Source organism: Monodelphis domestica, chromosome 1 (genome assembly GCF_027887165.1).
Source record: "Monodelphis domestica isolate mMonDom1 chromosome 1, mMonDom1.pri, whole genome shotgun sequence".
NCBI lineage: Eukaryota > Metazoa > Chordata > Mammalia > Didelphimorphia > Didelphidae > Monodelphis > Monodelphis domestica.
In genome coordinates, this window is record NC_077227.1 from 547,628,301 (window position 1) to 547,647,635 (window position 19,335).

Below are 19,335 nucleotides of genomic sequence, written 5' to 3' on the forward strand. Positions count from 1 at the left end.
TGGTAGATGTAAGGACTTAGGGGAGGTGACAGAGGAAATTTTGCCCTTAAAAATAAGAGCTTGGATCTCATTCAGGGATCTCGATTTCTGATTCTCATTCTGGAGGATCTCATTCTGAGACTCATTTCCTTGAGGACTGATGCTTGAGGGCTCTTTCCTTGGAGAGAGATCTCTTTGAGGAGAAGTGCTCTTGGAGGAAATCTAATTCTGAAGGAGAGCTCCTTGAAGGGCTCCTCTGAGGGGCTCTGTCCCTCTGGGGTAGGAGCTCTGGAGGCTCTTGAGAGAGGCCCTTTGAAACAATCTCTGGCTGGAAGACTCTTTGAGGAAGGACGCTGGCCTGGTGTCACTAGTATCCTTGTTTAGTCAGACCTCGTGGTGAGTGTTAAAAAACTGACTGATTTCTCTTTTAAGACTCAGGTCAAGGCCATATTGGCTTGAGGCCCTTCATACTTATTCCTTTCTTACTCTCTCTCTCTTTCTTTGATTACTCATTGTATTGTTAATTAAAATCTCTATAAAACCCAATTGACTTGGGTATTTGAATAATTGGGAATATTTCCCTGGCAACCACCTTATATTTGATTTTTAAACCCAAGACACTGTAGTGAAACATATTTCTGCAGTCAAATTTACTCACCCTCTCTTATATCTATCACAATTTATATCTTCCACTATTTTAATCACTACAGTTTAAGACCTCAACCATTTTAAATCTCACACTGGTTACAAAATAAAACCATTTTTAAAAACCAACAATATAGTGACTTTGTATGAAAATTCACGCAATATGCCACATTTGGAGTATTCCCCTCCCATCTTCTTATTTTAAGGAGTCCTTTTTTTTAATTAACAGAAATATATTTTGCTCCCTCCTCTACACTATTACCTTAGTTCATACAAATATTCCTATATTCTATGAATTTCTCATATTTCTTATTTCTTATTATGCTGCAATATTCAATTATATTCATATTCCAAAATTAGTTCTGTCATTACCCAATTAAAAGTCATCCTCTTTGTTTCGTTTCATGTTATCACAAAAAGTGCTGCCCCCTAATAGCAAGGTGGCACAGTGAATAGGAGTGCTGGAAATGAGTCAATAAGACCTGGGTTTAGATCCAGCCTTAATTATTTATTAGCCATGTAACCTTGAGCAAGTCACTTCCATCTGCCTCAGTTTCCTCATCTGTGAAATAGGAATAATATAATAGCAACTACCTACCCACATCATGAAGGTAAAATAAAATAATATTTATAAAGTACTTTGCAAACCATAAAACCTTATATAAATGCTATTATTATAGTAATACCATTGTTATTAATGCTATTCTATCAATTCCATTTTATTATAAGTGCTATTATTATTATAATTATTATTATTGAGGTCATATGCCTAGTGATGGGATGACTAGGTCACATACAGTTAAGTATAGGTTATGACTTTTCTTAAATAACTCCAAGTTGTTTTATATCTGTTAATATCTCATCTCACTCGTAGACAGTAGGCTCCATGAATTAAGGGTTATATTTTAGGTAAACTTTTTAATCTCTCACAATACCTAGCTATGGGGTCTGCATACCATAGTCACCTAATAATTGCTTCCTTCATGGCTGCCACTTATTGCCCATAACACTTCTGAATAAAAGGTGACAGGCACAAAAGTAAGAACAAGGGTAAGTAAAAGCCACATTTCATACCCATAAATATCCTCCACTAAAACTTGAGGCAGTTTCCACTCTTTGGGCTTCTTGTTATGCCCAGCAAGTGAGGGGCACTCTACACTCAGCCCTTGGAGATAGACTGATGGAGAATGGACCCCAACTCTGATATATTAGAAGAGCTTATGGAAAAGAATTTTAATTCATGGGTTCCTAGACATGTTAGTGAAGGGACTAGCCAGGATCTCTGCGCCTAAACAAAATCTTTACAGATGATAGGCTGGAGCCTACTGAACTACAGGAAGCCTCATGAGTTCAAATGAGACTTTTCTCATTAAAACAAATGTGAAAAGCCAGCAATAAGCCAAGGCCCCAAGGGTGTTTACCTAGTCTTCCTCTATCCACCCACTCGAGTCCCCAATTAAATGAAATGTGATTGCAAATTTATTACACTAGGATATTTTACAAATCATGTCTTTGGGCTTCATTAAGTGTATAAAATAGCTTTCTAATTAATTGTAAGTAAATTTCTATACTCAGTCAAGGTCTCTGGAGCTTTATATTCAATTTTTCCACTAATACATTTTTGCCCAAACAGAAAATCAATGCAACTAACTGAATGACTCACATTCCTACTATGTTTCCTGAAGTATAGGAAACTTCTCCTTTCAACAAAACCCTAGGATGCTCATTGTTTCGTTTTAGCAAAAGGTTAACAGCCTGCTGTGTTTAGATCATCTAATTTTTTCTCCATTTAAATTCAAATTGGGAAACATTCACTAGTTGCTAAAATACAAACTTCTCTAAATGGGCAGGGACTATCCATTTCACTTTAGGCTCAGGATCTCTATAGCACCTAGCACAGGGTCTCAAATACGGCAGGTGCTTAATAAATGACTGATTAGCTGGTTGGTGGTAGTAAGGTGGCCTACAGATAAAGGATTGGGCCTGGAGTCAGAATGACCTAAATTCAAATCCAGTGTCAGACATTTCCTACCTATGTGATGGTGGGCAAGTCACTTAGCCTGTTTTCTCAACTGTAAAATGAGATAATAATAGAACCTACATTCCCAAATTTGTTGTGAGGACCAACTGAGATAATATTTATAAAACACTTTGCCTAGTACCAGTCACATAATTTTTAGAATAAAATCATGGTGAAATGGAAGACTGCCTCTGACATTGGCTTTCTTGCTAATGGACAGTTGTTTGTTTGTTTTAATCTCTCTGAGGCTTAGCTCCCAAACTCTAAAACTGGGACAATAATGTGCTACTTACCTCATTAGGTTCTTGTAAGAAAAACTGTTTAGAAATACAGAGGCAGTAGAATGCCTGTTATTGGAATCCAGCCCAAGAGAGTATATCAATAATGAGTATTTCTTTCTGGTATTGCTAGTAACAAAATACATAGAGTTCTAGGAGGTCCTACTTTTAAGCAGAATATTTTAAATAAAGTTCTAGTGTATGGAATAATTCTCCCTCTGGCATTTACTACTTGTGTGACCTTAGCCTGGTCATTTAACTGTCTTAGGTTTTGATTTTCTACAATATGAAGATGTTGAACTAAATGGCTTCTGAAGTCACTTAGATCTATGATCCTATGCTTAATAACAATTAAATTTATTTTGTTATTAAAACTCAAGCACACAGATTCAGAGTCCATCAACAGATAAGGGTCATAGGATAATTGATTTAAAATTAGAAGGGATAGCTTAAAGATCATTCAGTCCAAAACACTATTTTTTTTAAATAAATGAAGGGCCCAAGGGTTAGATTGACTAGGTCACACAAGCAATGAAAGAAGGGAAAATCCAGTTTCCCTGACTCCGGGTCTGGTATTCTACACATTGTACCACACTGCCTCCATTTTGTAAAGTCCTAAGAATTACTATTGTATTCACAAGGTGATCTCAGAAACCCAACAGTATGGCTTTCTTACTTTTAAAAACTAGTAGTCATCGATTAGTCTTAGGAACCAAACTTGGGTACAACTCCAAAGAAAAGTAATTACCTCAACTCAACCACCCTACTATCTAATACATTACTAATTACACCACTAGTACATAAGCTCTTGCTTCCACACAAAACACTTCGCACTATATTGTAAAATGTTTTTTCTTTCTTTGTCAGAAGCATTTATTTTGAAGATGAATTCTTTCAGACCACTCAAGGCAAAGCTGTAGCAGATTGTACTCTAAGGCACCTTGGTCTATATAACCTGCAGAAAGTAGTTTATAATTCATTAAATAAATATTGACGAACTGTACATTAGCAGGAATTGGCATTCATCACAGGACGACAGAACCTGAAATGTGGAAAAACTTCACAATCCCTCTAATCTAATCCTTACTAAACAAGAATCTGCTCTACAACATTCATGAACATCATCCACCCTTTTCTTCAGAACCTCCTGAGAGAAGGAACCCATTGCTCCCTGAGCCAGGCCATTCTACTTTGGAATAGCTCAAATTGGCAGAAATTCTTCTTTCTTCTGAAGAAAAGGAAAAAGGGCACAGGAACTCCAACCCATCTCATAAACACATCCTCCAGCTATGCTGCCCAGTTGCAAACATTTCAGCAGATAGCTGACCGCAGGGTGTTTCAGGACTGTTGCAACATTTCAGCAAAATAACTAGCCAAAAAGTGCTCTAGGGTTTAAACAATCATCCAGGTTAAGTAACATTATGAGGTATATATATGTAGGGTCCCAACTCTGGGAAGACAGAACTCCTTGGCTGAGCTTTCCCCTAGCATGCTAGTAATAAAGACTTTCCCTTGCTTGAATTGCAGTCTTCGTGTGCTCCTTGGGTGTTCTGCAACTCGGACCCTAACACTTCCATCCTATTAAGTAAGATAATACTTGTAAAAGTGCCTGGCAAAAGTAGAAATATAGAAATGCTTATTCTCTTCTCTTCCCTTCCCTACCCTCCCCCAACCCAGAGTATTCCTCTACCCTAGTCAGAATAGCTTGAAACAAGCTTGCATTAGTAGCCAAAGCATCCAGGAAAGCTCCCATTCTCCTAGAAATGTTGATCTGGCCACAGAAATGTGTTTTTCCTGAAGAAATTAACTTCAATGCTGTATCATTTTATGATCAATATTAATTTACAATATTCCCTTCTCTGTCAAAAGGCCATCTCTTACACTAAAAGAGAAATCCCTCCCTAGAAAATTCTAGAAATGTCATCTCATTACTGCTCTTAAAGCATCTGCTCTCTAACTAGGTTGGGCTGGGCCCCACTCAACTCGGAACTAATTTCTGTTTACTCTATAAACAAGACCCAGCTTGGGTTAGATCCCTTCCCAGGGGGCATGGTTTCTATCCTTCCTTGCCTCATTAAGATTTGGGGTGATTTGAATCAAGAAGGAGAAGCCTAATCCAAGTGAAGTGGTTTCCCTTGCCCAGATTGCTAAAGGCTGTCAGGCCACATTCTTAGTTGGCTGGTCCCCCTCAAAGATGTGGTAATCAGAAAGGGCTGAGAACTCTTAGCCCACCTTCTCATTAAGTGCCCACTAATCAAAGTTGACTTTTTCTGGCCAAAGGAGGGCCCAATAATGTGTTGTCAGGAAGAAGAAGGTGACATTTAAGATGGGCCTAGTTTTGGTCTTTGATTACCAAATCACTGATTCATCTATTATTGGCCAGCCTAATTAATAAATTGATTTTTAATATCAGGAATTCTGTCTCTTGGAATTTTTACTAGCCAGGCTCCTTAAAACCTTGGTTTGTATAAAATCTTAAATATATGATTTTAAAGGAACACAAAATTGTTCTCTGCGAAAATCACAAAAAGTACCTATCTGCCACTAATGCTAGTAATGTATCTAGGGGGTAAGGGTGAGGAAGTGAATTATTGTGTCAGATTCGCAGTTACAAAAGGCATCAGATATCAATGAGTTTAATCTGAACCTCAAGGGGAATCCCCTCTCTGACAGCCTGATTATCCAGACTCTGGCTTCTAAGGTCTCTTTTAGCTCTGAGAGTCTATTTTCCTTATAAGGTCCTTTCCATTCTAACATTCTATATTCTGTATCTAAGACTTTGTTCTTTTGTTTGTAATATTCGAGATTCTAAGTTTGGAGATGTTCTTTCATCTTTAACATACTAATATACTCTTCCCAATTCCTATTCTATGTTCCATGATTCCAAACCCCATAAAGTCAGTGTCATTACTTTGTTGCTTTAAAAATTATATATATATATATATATATACATATATATATATATATATATATATATATAAACACTATTCTCTAGTCCTTTCCTTAGCCACCCATCATGTTAACTGGACTATGATAAGAATGGCTTTTTTTCCCTAAAACCCTTAACTTCTGTCTTAGAATAAATATGAAGTATCAGTTCCAAAGCAGAAGAGTAGTAAGGAATAGGCAAATGGGATTAAGTGACTTGCCCAGTCATACAGCTAGGACATGTCTAAAGTCATGTCTCTAGTCCTAGCTCTCAATCCACTGAGTCATCTAGCTCCCCCCTCTCTCTCTCTGTCTTGAAAGGCTCCATCCCCCCTAAAAGCCATGGTACCTTCTCACTAGAGCAAGTACTATAAAGTAGGTGAGTCTGAGTCACTATATCAAGGTTCTGGCTAAGCCTTTTGTCTTGTGTTTCTTTCCCTGAACATAGGTGACTAAAGAACAATTCTGAGAAAGACATATCCAGTTTTTGGAGTTAAAAAGTTTGAGAGGTGGGAATCTCCTGCCTTTAAGTCAGTGGCAACTACACTGTAGGAAGTAGTTATATAGAACTCCTACAATGCTTCTCAGAGGAGATGTCTACAAATAGGAAGATGAGCCCAAGCCCTGGCATGCCAAAAGAGATTAACTTTGAGGGAGGATTTGTTTGAATACTACAGAACTGAGGAAAAGAATGGTAAAAGCTCTTTGAATGCTCCCACTAAATATTCTATGTTTTAAGCATCAGCCTTTCAGGAAAATCTGAGTTATGAATTCCTATAGTATAAGCTATCTTTATCAATCTAATCTGATAAGTCTTTTATGTTTTAAACATTTCTTCTCTGCATTGAGGAAATAAATGATTGACCTACATTATTTACTGAATACCTTTGTGTTTTTATTTTGTAATGAAAAGTTTAACTTATTTTAAAGTAACTTTAAGGGTAAGAAATTTGCTGCCTCCCGGAATCCAGAGACTGAACTCCTTGCAGAAGATGCCATGGAGATGCCCTCAGAGACCACATGCTGCTCTGGAAGATCCTGAGTAAACCGGATATGCAAAATTGAACTTGGGGAGAGAGGGTTAAATTCATTTGTTTTGTTAAAATGCATTTGTTTTTATTAACTGCATTTGTTTAGTTAAATGCTTTTATTTTGTATGTTGTGCGGAAGGGGACTGACTACCCTTTGGTCGGTTTTGTTCGTTTCCCTTTTGTTTCATTATCCTCAGTTTGTTGGATTTTCCCCTTGTAAAAGGTATGTATCTTTCGTTTGTTATGTTTGAAATGATCCACTAGGAAGACTGGTCTCCCAAAGGATCACAGGGCAATTGTAAAATTTTAAATTAATCTCAATGATAAAAATATTATATTTTAAGGGATTTATTAATGATCATTAGAAATAAAGGAATAAAATGGATACAAAATAAAGACCATGTGCCCATGGCTGATCAGCCAGTTTAGATGCCTTCCTTACTACCACCAAGCTTGCTGTCATCAAGCCAAAGAAGGCAGGACCCTCCACATCCCCACCTAATATCCCCTATCTACAGGAAGTATGTAATGACAGGAAGTCAGTGGGCTCCTGGGAAATATAGGTCTTTTTTAGAGTAACATATTTTCAATTTTACAGAATGTGGGTTTTTAAATATTGTGGCAGGAGAACTGCATCCCCCAGAGTGCCCCAGGGGTCTATCCCCCTACTCCTAGTGTGGGATTAGTCTTGAATGGACCAATCCTGTGCTGGGGGAGGGACCACAACCTCTACTTCCTGGCATGGGATTAGTCGTGAATTGGGCCAATCCCATGCTAGGGAGGAACCATGCCTCCTTACTTCAGAGGCCTGGGATTGGTCTATATAAGGACCAATCCTGTGTCAAGGGGGGGACCTTTGAATCTGACAAGATTTGGGGTTTACTTTGACCCAGCCATAGCACTGCTGGGTCTGTACCCCAAAGAGATAATGGACACAAAGACTTGTACAAAAATATTCATAGCTGCGCTCTTTGTGGTGGCCCAAAACTGGAAAACGAGGGGATGCCCATCAATTGGGGAATGGCTGAACAAACTGTGGTATATGTTGGTGATGGAGTACTATTGTGCTAAAAGGAATAATAAAGTGGAGAAGTTCCATGGAGACTGGAACAACCTCCAGGAAGTGATGCAGAGTGAGAGGAGCAGAACCAGGAGAACATTGTACACAGAGACTAATACACTGTGGTATAATCGAACGTAATGGACTTCTCCATTAGTGGCGGTGTAATGTCCCTGAACAACTTGCAGGGATCCAGGAGAAAAAAACACCATTCATAAGCAAAGGATAAACTATGGGAGTGGAAACACCGAGAAAAAGCAACTGCCTGAATACAGAGGTTGAGGGGACATGACAGAGGATAGCCTCTAAATGAACACTCTAATGCAAATACTATCAACAAAGGAATGGGTTCAAATCAAGAAAACATCTAATGCCCAGTGGACTTGCGCGTTGGCTATGGGGGGTGGGGGGGAGGAAAAGAAAATGATCTATGTCTTTAACGAATAATGCTTGGAAATGATCAAATAAAATATATATAAAAAAAAAAGATTTGGGGTTTAGCAGGGATAGTCAATTTCAGGCTAGGGAAACTCTGGTGTTTTTGCTTTAAATAAAGTTTTTGAAAGATCAAAGTGAGATAATTTTCTTTCAACTCTACACCTTCCTATTGCCTTATGAGGAGAACTTAATCATGATCCAAATTTAAGCTTTAAGTGATTTTCCCCTGGAAGTGACCTCAGACAAGTTTCAATACCTGTAAAATGGATTGGATGATCACTAGGAACACTTTCGATATAAATCCCATGTTACTATGATTCAAAATTAGTAGCCTTATTCATCAGTTTAACAAAACTTTTCCTGATATCCATCTTTCTGTACCTTGAACATCAAAAAAAAAAATTTTTTTTTAAACCCTTACCTTCCATCTTGGAGTCAATACTGGGTATTGGCTCCAAGGCAGAAGAGTGGTAAGGGCTAGGCAATGGGGGTCAAGTGACTTGCCAGGGAACATCAAATTTTTTAAATTAAGTTTTTATAAATATTGGCAGACTAGTAGCTATAGTAAGGTAGGAGTTTTTATTGACTCCCATCATCACAGTAACTAAAATATGCCGATTTCAAAAATAATTCTAATTTGAATCTCATACTTTCCACACATTGCTCTGAAATTTTGTCAGTGCTCCTAAAATGTCAATGAATTTAATGCTAATGTTTAAACTTCTATAATATTCCAATTTTGCACTTACTAGTTAACAGTATACACTTACTTCCTTGAACTTTTTCATCCTTGTGGGTTTTCGGGGAGCTATGTGGAAATAACTGCAAAAAGAAATGAATATAATTAAGAAAAAAACATGTTTCAGCAGATGGACATAAACATGAAATATGATATGGCTACTTATGACTAGCATCCTTCCTACCATGAACATAATTGAATTTCTGTTTGAGTTTTGGACAGGGTAAGGTGTGTTGAGAATGACTCTCCTTATCTTGACTGAGTAGAAAATGCAACAATCACTCATTAGCCCAATCCCAATGGGTACAGAAATTTTAATCTCTGCTCTCAGAGGGCTCATCATATTGGTACTGGCCTTAGTGCAGAAGCCTCAACAGCTTTAGCCTCAGTGCAGTTCCAATTTCCCAAACTCAAGCAACCCACCAGTTTCAGCTTCCAGTAGTTGTAGGGATTACAGATAATCCCATCATGCCTGGCTCAGTGTGATAGTTTTAATAGTAAAATAAGCAGCAATGTAAATATTAATGTCTTGTCCCTAAAGTTTTAGCAATGTTTACCTATAATTACAAGTTTTATATAATGTTTTCCTAAGAACTCTGTAAAGTAACCAGTACAAACACTTCAGTTTTGTAGATGAGAAAAGTAAGATTTCAAAAAGTGAAGTGATTTTACCCAAATTAAATAATAAATTAAAGGCAGAACTGAAACATAAATCTCCTGGGTTTTGGTTCATTGTTCTTTCTAATACATGGTCAAACCATACCCCAGTCATTTGCTTTCTTTCCTTTTGAAAATTCCTTAAGGACCAGGCTATGGGGGTTAAGTGACTTGCTCAGGGTCACACAAATAAGTCAGATTTAAACACAGAACCCCCAGAATCCAGGCCTGGCTCTCTATCTACCATGATATTTGGCTGCTCCTAGAAGACACTTTTGAAATCACTTGGTCCAAATATTTACAGATAAGGGAAACTGAGGCACAGAGAAGTCTATTTGACTTGCTAGCTATGCCTTGTTAGTAGTAAATAAGGACAAATTGACTGATTCTCAGTCTTCTTAACTTTCCATCATAGCATGTTGCCTCACTTCCATCTCAATTTGACACTTTGTTTTAAGTTTATAGCATCCATCTAATTATATTACTAATAGTATCTTTGTTTCCTTTTACAATGTCTCAACTGAATTTACATTCTATTTCCACCTCTGGATCTCTAAGCAGGCCATCTCTTGTGCCTAGAATGTCTGCCTTCTTATTACTATCTTTTCAAATCTAATTTCCTTCGAGGCTCAGCAGAAGCTTTTCCCTATTTCCCTAATGGTTAGTGCCCTCTCCCACCTCCTCAGATTATAATGTTTATATTTATTGAGTTATATGTTACTTTACTTCAGCATAATGTAAGCTCACAGAAGGCAAGAATTGTTTTTCAATTTTGTCTTTTTACTTTCAGCACCTAGCACAGTTTCATGCACATAGTAGGCACTAGGGAGTCTAGATTTAGAGCTATAAAGGTTCTTAAACATCATCTAAATCCAACTCCCCTCTTTTTACAGAGAAGAAAACTGAAGCCTGGAGAAGTTAAATAATTTGTCCAATTTTATACAAATAATAAGTGGTAGAACCAGATTTTCAACCTAGGTCTTCTGACTCCAAATCCATCACTCTTTCTATCACACTGTGTTATACCTCATAATAAATATGTATTGAATTGAGTTAAGTGAGACAAAGGGATATTTATATAAGTTCATTAATGATTGGGTTGGGGGAGAAGATTTCAGGTTGAAATACTATTAGATCCCATTTTCTACTTACCTGCAAAACATTTTTGGAAGAATGAGAAAATAAATTCCTTTCAGTCTTTTTATTTCAAGCATAATGGACCAAAAAAAAATAGACTGAAAAAAAAACTGTCAGGAAATAAGGCAGTAAAAAAAGCAGCTGAAACAGTACAAAATAAAGTAGCAAGTACTATGTTGATATAGTAAATATTAAGTGCCAACTTAAAAAATTCTTGCTGATAAATGACTTAAATATATATGCTTTACATTGAACTACTTTATAGTTTTCTAAGCACCATACATGCACAGTCACCAACCCTGTGAAATGGGATGTAGCAACAATTATATTCATCTTATAGCTGAGGAAAAGGAGTCTCAAAAAGGATGTCCAAGATCACCTGAATTATAAACAGCAGAACCAAGACTCCACCTCAGATCTGATTCAGGTCCAACACACAATTAAATCATAAAATGCTAAAAAGTAGATGGGATAAAAAAAATTTAAGTAAATGGGATATAGAACATTCAATATTGAAGCTGTAAAAGACCTTAGAAAATAGGATTTAAGAGCTAGAAAGGGATTCTAGGGATCATCTAGTCTAACTTCATATTTAATAGGTGAGGAAACTGGGGATGCTTGATGATTAGAACCTATAGAACACTGCAGAAGGAAGTAAGATGATCTCTACCTTCCAGGATTTTATAGCCCAAAGCAAGAGACAAAACATGTCACAATTGTACTGAAGTCTGTTTGTCAATATGTGCTAACCAGTGATGGCAAACCTTTTGAAGCCTGAGTGTCCAAACTGCAAACTGCATGGAGGGGGAAAGAGGAGCAGCCCCACCCTGCATCCATCTGGCTTTCTAATAAGAAACTCTGGCAAACTCTGTGCTGGGGCAACAATGGGCATGCCCACAGAAAGGGCTCTAAGTGCCCCCACCTCTGGAACATGTGCTTATAGGTTCAACAATGCAGTGCTAAGCAGTCATTAAAAAGAAGTAGACTGGGAAGGGGCAGTCGGGTGGCTCAATGGATTGAGAGCCAGGCCTAGAGTCATAGAAGTCCTGGGTTCAAATCTGGTATTACATACTTCCTAGCTATGTGACCCTGGATGAGTCACTTGAACCCCTCCCTATTGCCTATTCCATACCTCTCTTCTACCTTGGAACCAATACATAGTATTGATTCTAAGATGGAAGGTAAGGAGGGAAAGGAGAGGGAGAGGGAGAGAGAGAGAGAGAAAAGATAATCAGAAGCATGGTGAGGAAAGTACTTTGTGAAGCACTATATAAATGAGAACTATTATTATTACAAGAAAGGAAATATAAAAGGAAAAAAAGTTTGGGAGGAGTTGGCATTCCCCTCTCAATCCAGTGATACCCCCACCACTTAAAGAAGCACACAAATGATAAAAATGCTGATTCCTGATTTACCAGAAATGTCAACAGTGAAACTGCAAACCTCGTTATGATTGGGGAAGTGAATATGAGCAATTGTTATCATCAAATGTTAAGAAAAAGAGCATTAGACCCAGCCAGCCTCCAGAAGAAAACCTATCACTTCCCCTTTCCCGGGCCTCATTTTTCTTGGACTAGGTAACTTCTAAAGTCCCTTCCATCTCATAATCCTAGCTCAATCGTGAATATTTGGGCAGGTATGTAATTGGACAGTGTCAGGCCTAGAGTCAGGAACTCCTAATTTCAAATGTAGCCCCAGACACTTACTAGTTGTGAGATTGTGGATAAGTGACTTCACCCCATTTGCCTCCGTTTCCTTATCCTATAAAATGAGCTGCAGAAGGATATGACAAATCACTAGTATCTTTACCAAGAAAATCCCAAATGGGTTCAGGAAGACTCTGACCTGACTGAACAAAAGTGTATACTGGACACGGGATTTAGGCATTTAAATATGTTCTCTAAATATGTTCTCTGGAGCAAAGCGGAAGTCAATAATGATTTCTCCTCTCTCCTTCAATTCCCCAGACCATGTTGATCAATTTTTGATACATCCACTCCCTACCTCCCAGGTCAACTTACTCCAGTTTCCTGAACCTCTCTCTCCCAGCTGCAACATATTTGCCCCCTTGTTGCAGCTGCTCCAGCTCCAGGATCCGGTGTCCTTGACAGGGCGTGTACAGTCGCCTCACACCGAAAGGAACTGCCAACTTGTCATTCAACTGAGTCATCAAGGCTTCAATGTTGGGGACCCGCTTTCGATTGATCACAAACTTCGTGCCTACGTAGAACTCGTCTCCGTTGCGGTATACCAGGATGGTCCTGGCGGGGGTGATGTCCAACAGGCTGTGAGAGTAGAAGGGCCCTTGGGTGCCCATGGTAGGTGGGGAAAAGGAAAGCCAACTATCCAATCAGCTAAGAGTCATAGAACTTGGGAGAGGCCCCTTCTCCTGCCCAGCACCGCCCTATGCCTCCAAGGTTCCAATCCCGGGGGGCGGAGCCTAAGAGCAGTAGAGGCAGCTATCCCCGAGGAAAGATTCAGAAAGGATGGTTTGGGCGTCGTTTTGGGGTGGGGTTTTGCCTTTCCTTTTCTTCTCTCTCTAGGTGGACTGGGGCTCAGAGAGCAGAAGACCAAGCTATCTAGCAGCAGGAGCAGGAGCAGTGCCTGAGACTCTGCTCCCTGGAACATCACTTCATGCCTGTGGGCGGTGGGTGCGCCCCCAGAGCTGGGGAGGATTCTCTCTTGCCTGCAAATCCGCCCCCCGGGCCGCTGCAGCTGCACAGGATGCTGCCGCCCGTGGGGATCTCGGATGGTAACAGGTTACGCTGGGATAGAGGCCGCTCCACCTAGCCTCCCACCTGTCCCCACCCCCTGCGGGCCGGGCTTTGACGCGGGCGGGGGCAATTGTGACCGCTCGCTCGGGTGGGACAGACTAGGGGGATGAAGAGGAACAAAAGGTACCCTGCGAGGGGTTGGAGAGAAATGAAACTGGGAGAAAGGGGAGGAAAGAGGGAAGGGTGCAGATTCTGGGATTTAACGTACGAAAGGAATTCTCCTAGGTCGTCTAATCCAATCTTCTACAGACCCACTTGGTGGGGATACCAAAGTCTGCAAAGGAGAGGTGACTTGTTCAGGATGATGTGAACCAGGATTACAACTGGAAGGAGACAGAGGATGGCGTAAAGAACACAGAAACTTGGAAACCCTAGATCTTAGTTCAGATCTTGACTGCCACCTAATACTGGCATGAGCAAAGTACGCTGAGCAAATCAGTTCTCCTCCCTGGACCTTGGTTTCTCCTTCTGTAAAAGGAGAGGCAACTAGATAATGCAATAGAGTGCCAGGCCTGGAATAGATTTGTCTTCCTGAGTTCAAATCTTACCTCAGATACTTACTAGCTGTGAGACTCTGTGCAAGTCAATTAATCCTGTGGGCCTCAGTTTCTTTGTCTGTATAATGACTTGGAGAAGGAAATGGCAAACCAATCCAGGTTGTTTGTTTGCTTGCTTGCTTTTTGCCAAGAAAACCAACCCCAGTGGGATCAGGAAGAGTCAGAAACGACTGAAAGCCAATTTCTCTGTCTCTCAATTGATAAGGGAAGTGAGACACAGAGAAATTAAATTAAATGATTTACCCAAGGTCACATCAGCATTAACAACACAAATTTTCTGCCTCCTAAGATCAGTACTCCTTTCCTTATACTGCCTTCAGAAGAAGAAAGCCACAAAAGAGGGGAAATCTGGGGCTACTGGGAAATCAGAATGAGATACAAAGACTGGGATGAGTCCAGATTGAGAAGTCCTGAACTGCTTTGGGGAGTGTGTAAGAAGCATGGAAAGAGAGAGGACTGACAAGCCAAGCATGCAAGAAACAAGCTGGAGACCTGTCTGTCAATCAAGGAGAAGGTTCCAAATGGAATGGTCCCGGAAGAGGCAGTTGAGCTGGCCAGGGGGGGAGGATCTGATTCTGTCTCTCTCTGGGAGCTGACTGACCAAGAAAGGAGGCAAGCCTGACTGAAGAGGGAAGAAGCTGAGAACTAATCTTATTAACTTCTGTCCCAGGCTGAAGGACCCTTGAGGGGGGCTTCTGAAATTAGTCTGAGAGACCTTGGTGGCTTTGTGAAGAAGAAAAGAAGATTTTAAACAGTTGTCCTCTCTAGCTGTCTTGGAGTCACAGCTGTGACTGGACTGATTTCCCAAATTCCTCCTATCCCTCATTATAGATTAGGGAAAACTTCATCCCTCTTACCTCAGTTTCCCATCCTGTTGTTTCCCAGTAAACCCCTTACCTGAGAAAGAAAACAAGAGTATTTTATAGTCCACTCAGGGGGGAGGGAGGAAGCCTAAAGGCTTCAAGAAGTGGGTGGTTAAAGGAGGGAGTGAGGGAGGGAGGAAGAGGGTAGGAGGAGATTAGGAAAATATTGATCAATTAGCCTCCAAATAGGGATCAATAGGCAAACCCCAGAGCATTCCCTTGTCGAAGCATCTCTCAGCATCTCTCTATCTCTGTAGCAGCATCTGTCATCTATTCCCATTATTTTAACTAGGCAGCCCTCGGGTGTGGCCCTATACTAGCAGCCCTCTAGTCTCAAACCAGAGTACATCAGGCACTACAAAAAGAAATAGTTCACAACAGATTAACGCTTCTATTACAGGAGGTGGGGGAAGGTTCCTCAGTGATGACCAAAGACAATGTATTTCACTTATTTTAAACAGTACTTTAATCCAAACTTAAACCAGAATCTTGTCCCAACAAACTAGGGCAGTAGATAGAATTGGTGGCTTTCCTGAGAGAGAAAAATGGAACTGTGTTTCTAGACTGATTTCTTAAAGTCTGTTTCCAGTTCTGCCACTAATTTGCTTTTTTTTTCCCCCTAAACCCTTTCCTATTTAGTATCAATTCTAAGACAAAAAGGCAATGAGAGCTAGGTAACTGGGATTAAGTGACTTGTCCAGGGTCACATAGCTAGGAAATGTCTTGGATTCAAATTTGAATTCAGGTCCTCCTGACTCCAGGCCTGGGCTCTATCCACTGTGCTAGTCCCCATTCATTTCCTTTAAATAAGTCACTTGCCTTTTCTGTGTCTCAATCTCCTCTTTTATAGAATTGAGGATCAGGGCTAGATGATCTCTAATGTTCCTTTGACTTCTAAAATTCTGTGTTTTAGAGAAGATTTAGACCTCAAAGGAAGAGGCTTGAAATTATCTTCTTCTACCCCCTCATCTGAAGCCCAGAGATAGAAAATGACTTTTCCCAAGGTCTTACACAGAATAAGTACCAAAACTAGGCTTTTTAAATCCAAGTCTTTTGACTTCAAATCCTTTTTGCCTCTGCCCAAAGATAACATCTTTAAAAATAAATGGACAATGGTCTTTATAATTTTACTTTTTTTAAAGCAGAATGCAAACTTCATGTGGCAAGGAATGTTTGAATATGTTTGTTGTCTACATCACTTAGCTCAATAACTTGCACAAATATGAATAATTCATTGTTTGTTTTAAATCAATATGGCATTTTTCAGAGGCTAAATACTGAATTCAAAAAACAGGTTTGAGTTTTACAGAAACAGAATTATGGCTGGAGCAGAGGACAATGGAGAGAATGTGATGGGATTGAGTAAATTTCAGGATATTATCAATTATAATGAATAATATCTAGGAAACATATTGTCAGAACAGGAGGAAGACTGATCAAATCTTGAGAGATAGGGGTAACAGATGATAGCACTAGAAGACCCACACAAGGTATAAAGACCTTGATGAAAAAGAAACCTTCAGCCAAGGATCTACTCAGCTCTGATCAGTTCATGAGAGCCAGTTTGTTCAATTTTCCTCATGCAGCAGCACACCCCTTTCCATAACCTTGGGTAAATGTTTTGCTAAGGCTCCATGAGAAAATTTGTACAAGTATCATCCAAGATGAGGTATAAGTGGGTTGTATTCTGTTCTAAGGGAGGAAATAATAGCAACAAAGATACTCTGATTCCCCTGGAGTAGTTCATAAACAGTTCATAGCCACCCTAATTGCCACAATGCTTAACAGTGGAATGAATACCTTACTCATATTTCTATGGCACATTAACATTTTACAAGCACTTTCCTTGTCAGTTGAAAGGAAGCTCCCCCAATGAAATGTAAGCATCTCCTTAGAAGAGATTATTTTTTTATCTCTGTATCCCAGTGCCTAGGACAGGGCCTGACACCTAGGGTAGGCTCTTTAAAATGGTAAATGGAGGACTGAATGACTGCTATAACCCTGTGAGGCACAAAGAATAAAGATTCTTTCCCCCACTTTATAGATGTGACTCAAAGAGTAACCTGCCTAGTTATATAGCTTCTACATGTCAAGGCTAAGGTTTTTGTGTTCTTCAGCCAAGGTGTGGAGTTCTCATTGGTTTTGTTGCTTCTAATATAACTTTTCTTATCCAAGCTGCTTGAAGGTGAGGGAAATTAATATTGTGAATAACTAATCTCTCGGTGAATCCATCCATCCTCATAGTCTACTTCCTGAATACAGTTTTTGAAGGGCAAGATTGAGTAAGGTGATTACTCCCAGCCCCCAAAGCATCTGTTCATTTACCAGCCTGGGCAGGGGGGCCCTTTTTTCTGTTTACCACCCAAAATAAAAGCTGGATTGACCTAAAGGTGCTCCCCAGGGGATGATTCTCTTCTCCTTGCTTTTCATGACCAAAGTTGAGGGTAACCTGATCTACAAAGGGGAAGCTAAGCCAGTAAAATCCTGATTAAAATGGCTTATTTTCGGGAGGCAAGGTTTCTGGAAGTAGCTGGATCTCAAAGATAGCTAGCATTCTTTGAGAGTCAGAATGGGGTATGTATGATGATCTATGTCTGAAAGTCAGCCCACTTTCCTAGCTGCCTGTTGATGATAAGGATTAATCCTGTCCCCTTAATGATGCAGTAAAAGAAAGAAGCTGAGAACTATTAATCCACCTCCCCATTAAAAAGACCACCAGTCAGTCGGGATTGCCTTAAAGTCACTGGGGGAGATCCAAATGATGTACAGTCAAGCCATTCAGAAGGACAACACACCCAAGTTTAAAAAATCCTGAAAACCCTCACTTTGGGTCTTTTGGCACAAATGGAGGCAGACCATAAGACCTATTTATTTACTAATAGGTTTAGTACCCCATTCATGAATGATATCTCAGAGTTGCCTTGGTTTGGAACAACCTCCAGGAATTGATGCAGAGTGAGAGGAGCAGAACCAGGAGAACATTGTACACAGAGACTGATATACTGTGGCACAATCGAACATAATGAATTTCTCCGTTTGTGGCAATGCAATGTCCCTGAACAACTTGGAGGAATCTACGAGAAAAACCACTATCCACATTCAGTGGAAACACTGTGTGAGTAAAAACACCGAAGAAAAACAATTGCTTGAATACATGGTTTGAAGGGATATGGTTGGGGATGTAGACTCTAAATGAACATCCTAATGCAAACACCAACATGGAAATAGGTTCTGATCAAGGACACAAGTGATACCCAATATCCCAATGAAATTGCGCCGCCGCAGTGGGAAGGGTGGGTGGAGGGGAGGGAGGGAAATAAAGTGAGTATTATAACCAAAAAAATAAAATAAAAAATAGAATAAAATTAAATTTTAAAAAAAATTGCCTCTGTTTGTTTTTTGTTATAGTCCACTCACAATAAAGGAAAAGGCTTAGTCTTCTAGGCAACTAGATGGCTCAGTGGATAGAGTATAGGATGTGAAGTGAGGAAGAAGAGTTTGAATCCTACCCCAAACACTTTACTGTGTGATGCTGAACAAGTCATTTAACCCCTCTGTGCCTCTGTTTCCTGCTCTGTAAAATGGGAATACTAAACACCTACCCCCTAGTGTTTTTGTGAGGAACAAATGAGTTAACATATGTAAATTGCTTTGCAAACCTTAAAGCACCCTACTTAACACTAGTTATTGTTATCATTATCATTTTCTTCTCTAAACAACCCACTCCATTATCAGAAGAGTATTCGACAGATAAATGTGTTCATAAGCATAGAGCTAAAGGGAACTAAGGGTCCCTCTGTTCCAACTCACCCCACCCCCATTTTAAAGATGAGAAAACTGAGATCCACGGAGCTCAAATGACTTACCTATAACATACATACATACAGGTAGGAAGTGACAAGGGTATAATCTCAACCCAGGCCTTCTTGATTCCAAATCCATTGCCTTGTTGCATCAAACATAAATGTCACCAAACTATTTTTGATCATAAACTCTATGAAGATTTGTGACCACAGGATGTCAGAACCTGAACTTGGTTGAACTGGTACTCTGACTCCAGACTGTCCTTAATGTTGAGTGAATTTTATCCACATACATATAAAAAAGACCACACACACACACACACACACACACACACACACACACACACACACACACATATTTGCTTATGGAATGAAAATATTCCATGATTAAATATTTCCTATAAGTGAAAAAGAGGCAGCTAGATG

General features: G+C 39.6%; 1 protein-coding gene across 2 annotated transcripts in view; it reads right to left on the bottom strand.

The window, feature by feature from the left end:
* The window catches only part of DCDC2C (doublecortin domain containing 2C), a 183,499-nt gene extending 169,809 nt beyond the window's left edge, over window positions 1-13,690 (bottom strand). Inside the window, exons 1-2 of one of the 2 annotated variants that reach the window (XR_458801.2) lie at window positions 12,934-13,690; window positions 9,150-9,201 (exon numbers count right to left, since the gene is read on the bottom strand). Coding sequence is in view for 1 of the 2 variants with exons in the window: in XM_007476177.2 (XP_007476239.2) it covers window positions 9,150-9,201; window positions 12,934-13,229 (348 nt within the window). In the remaining variant the exon portion in view is untranslated. The remainder of the gene's footprint in view (window positions 1-9,149; window positions 9,202-12,933) is intronic. The other variant, XM_007476177.2, reaches the window with a different exon arrangement.
* Between the last annotated feature and the right edge of the window lie 5,645 nt (window positions 13,691-19,335).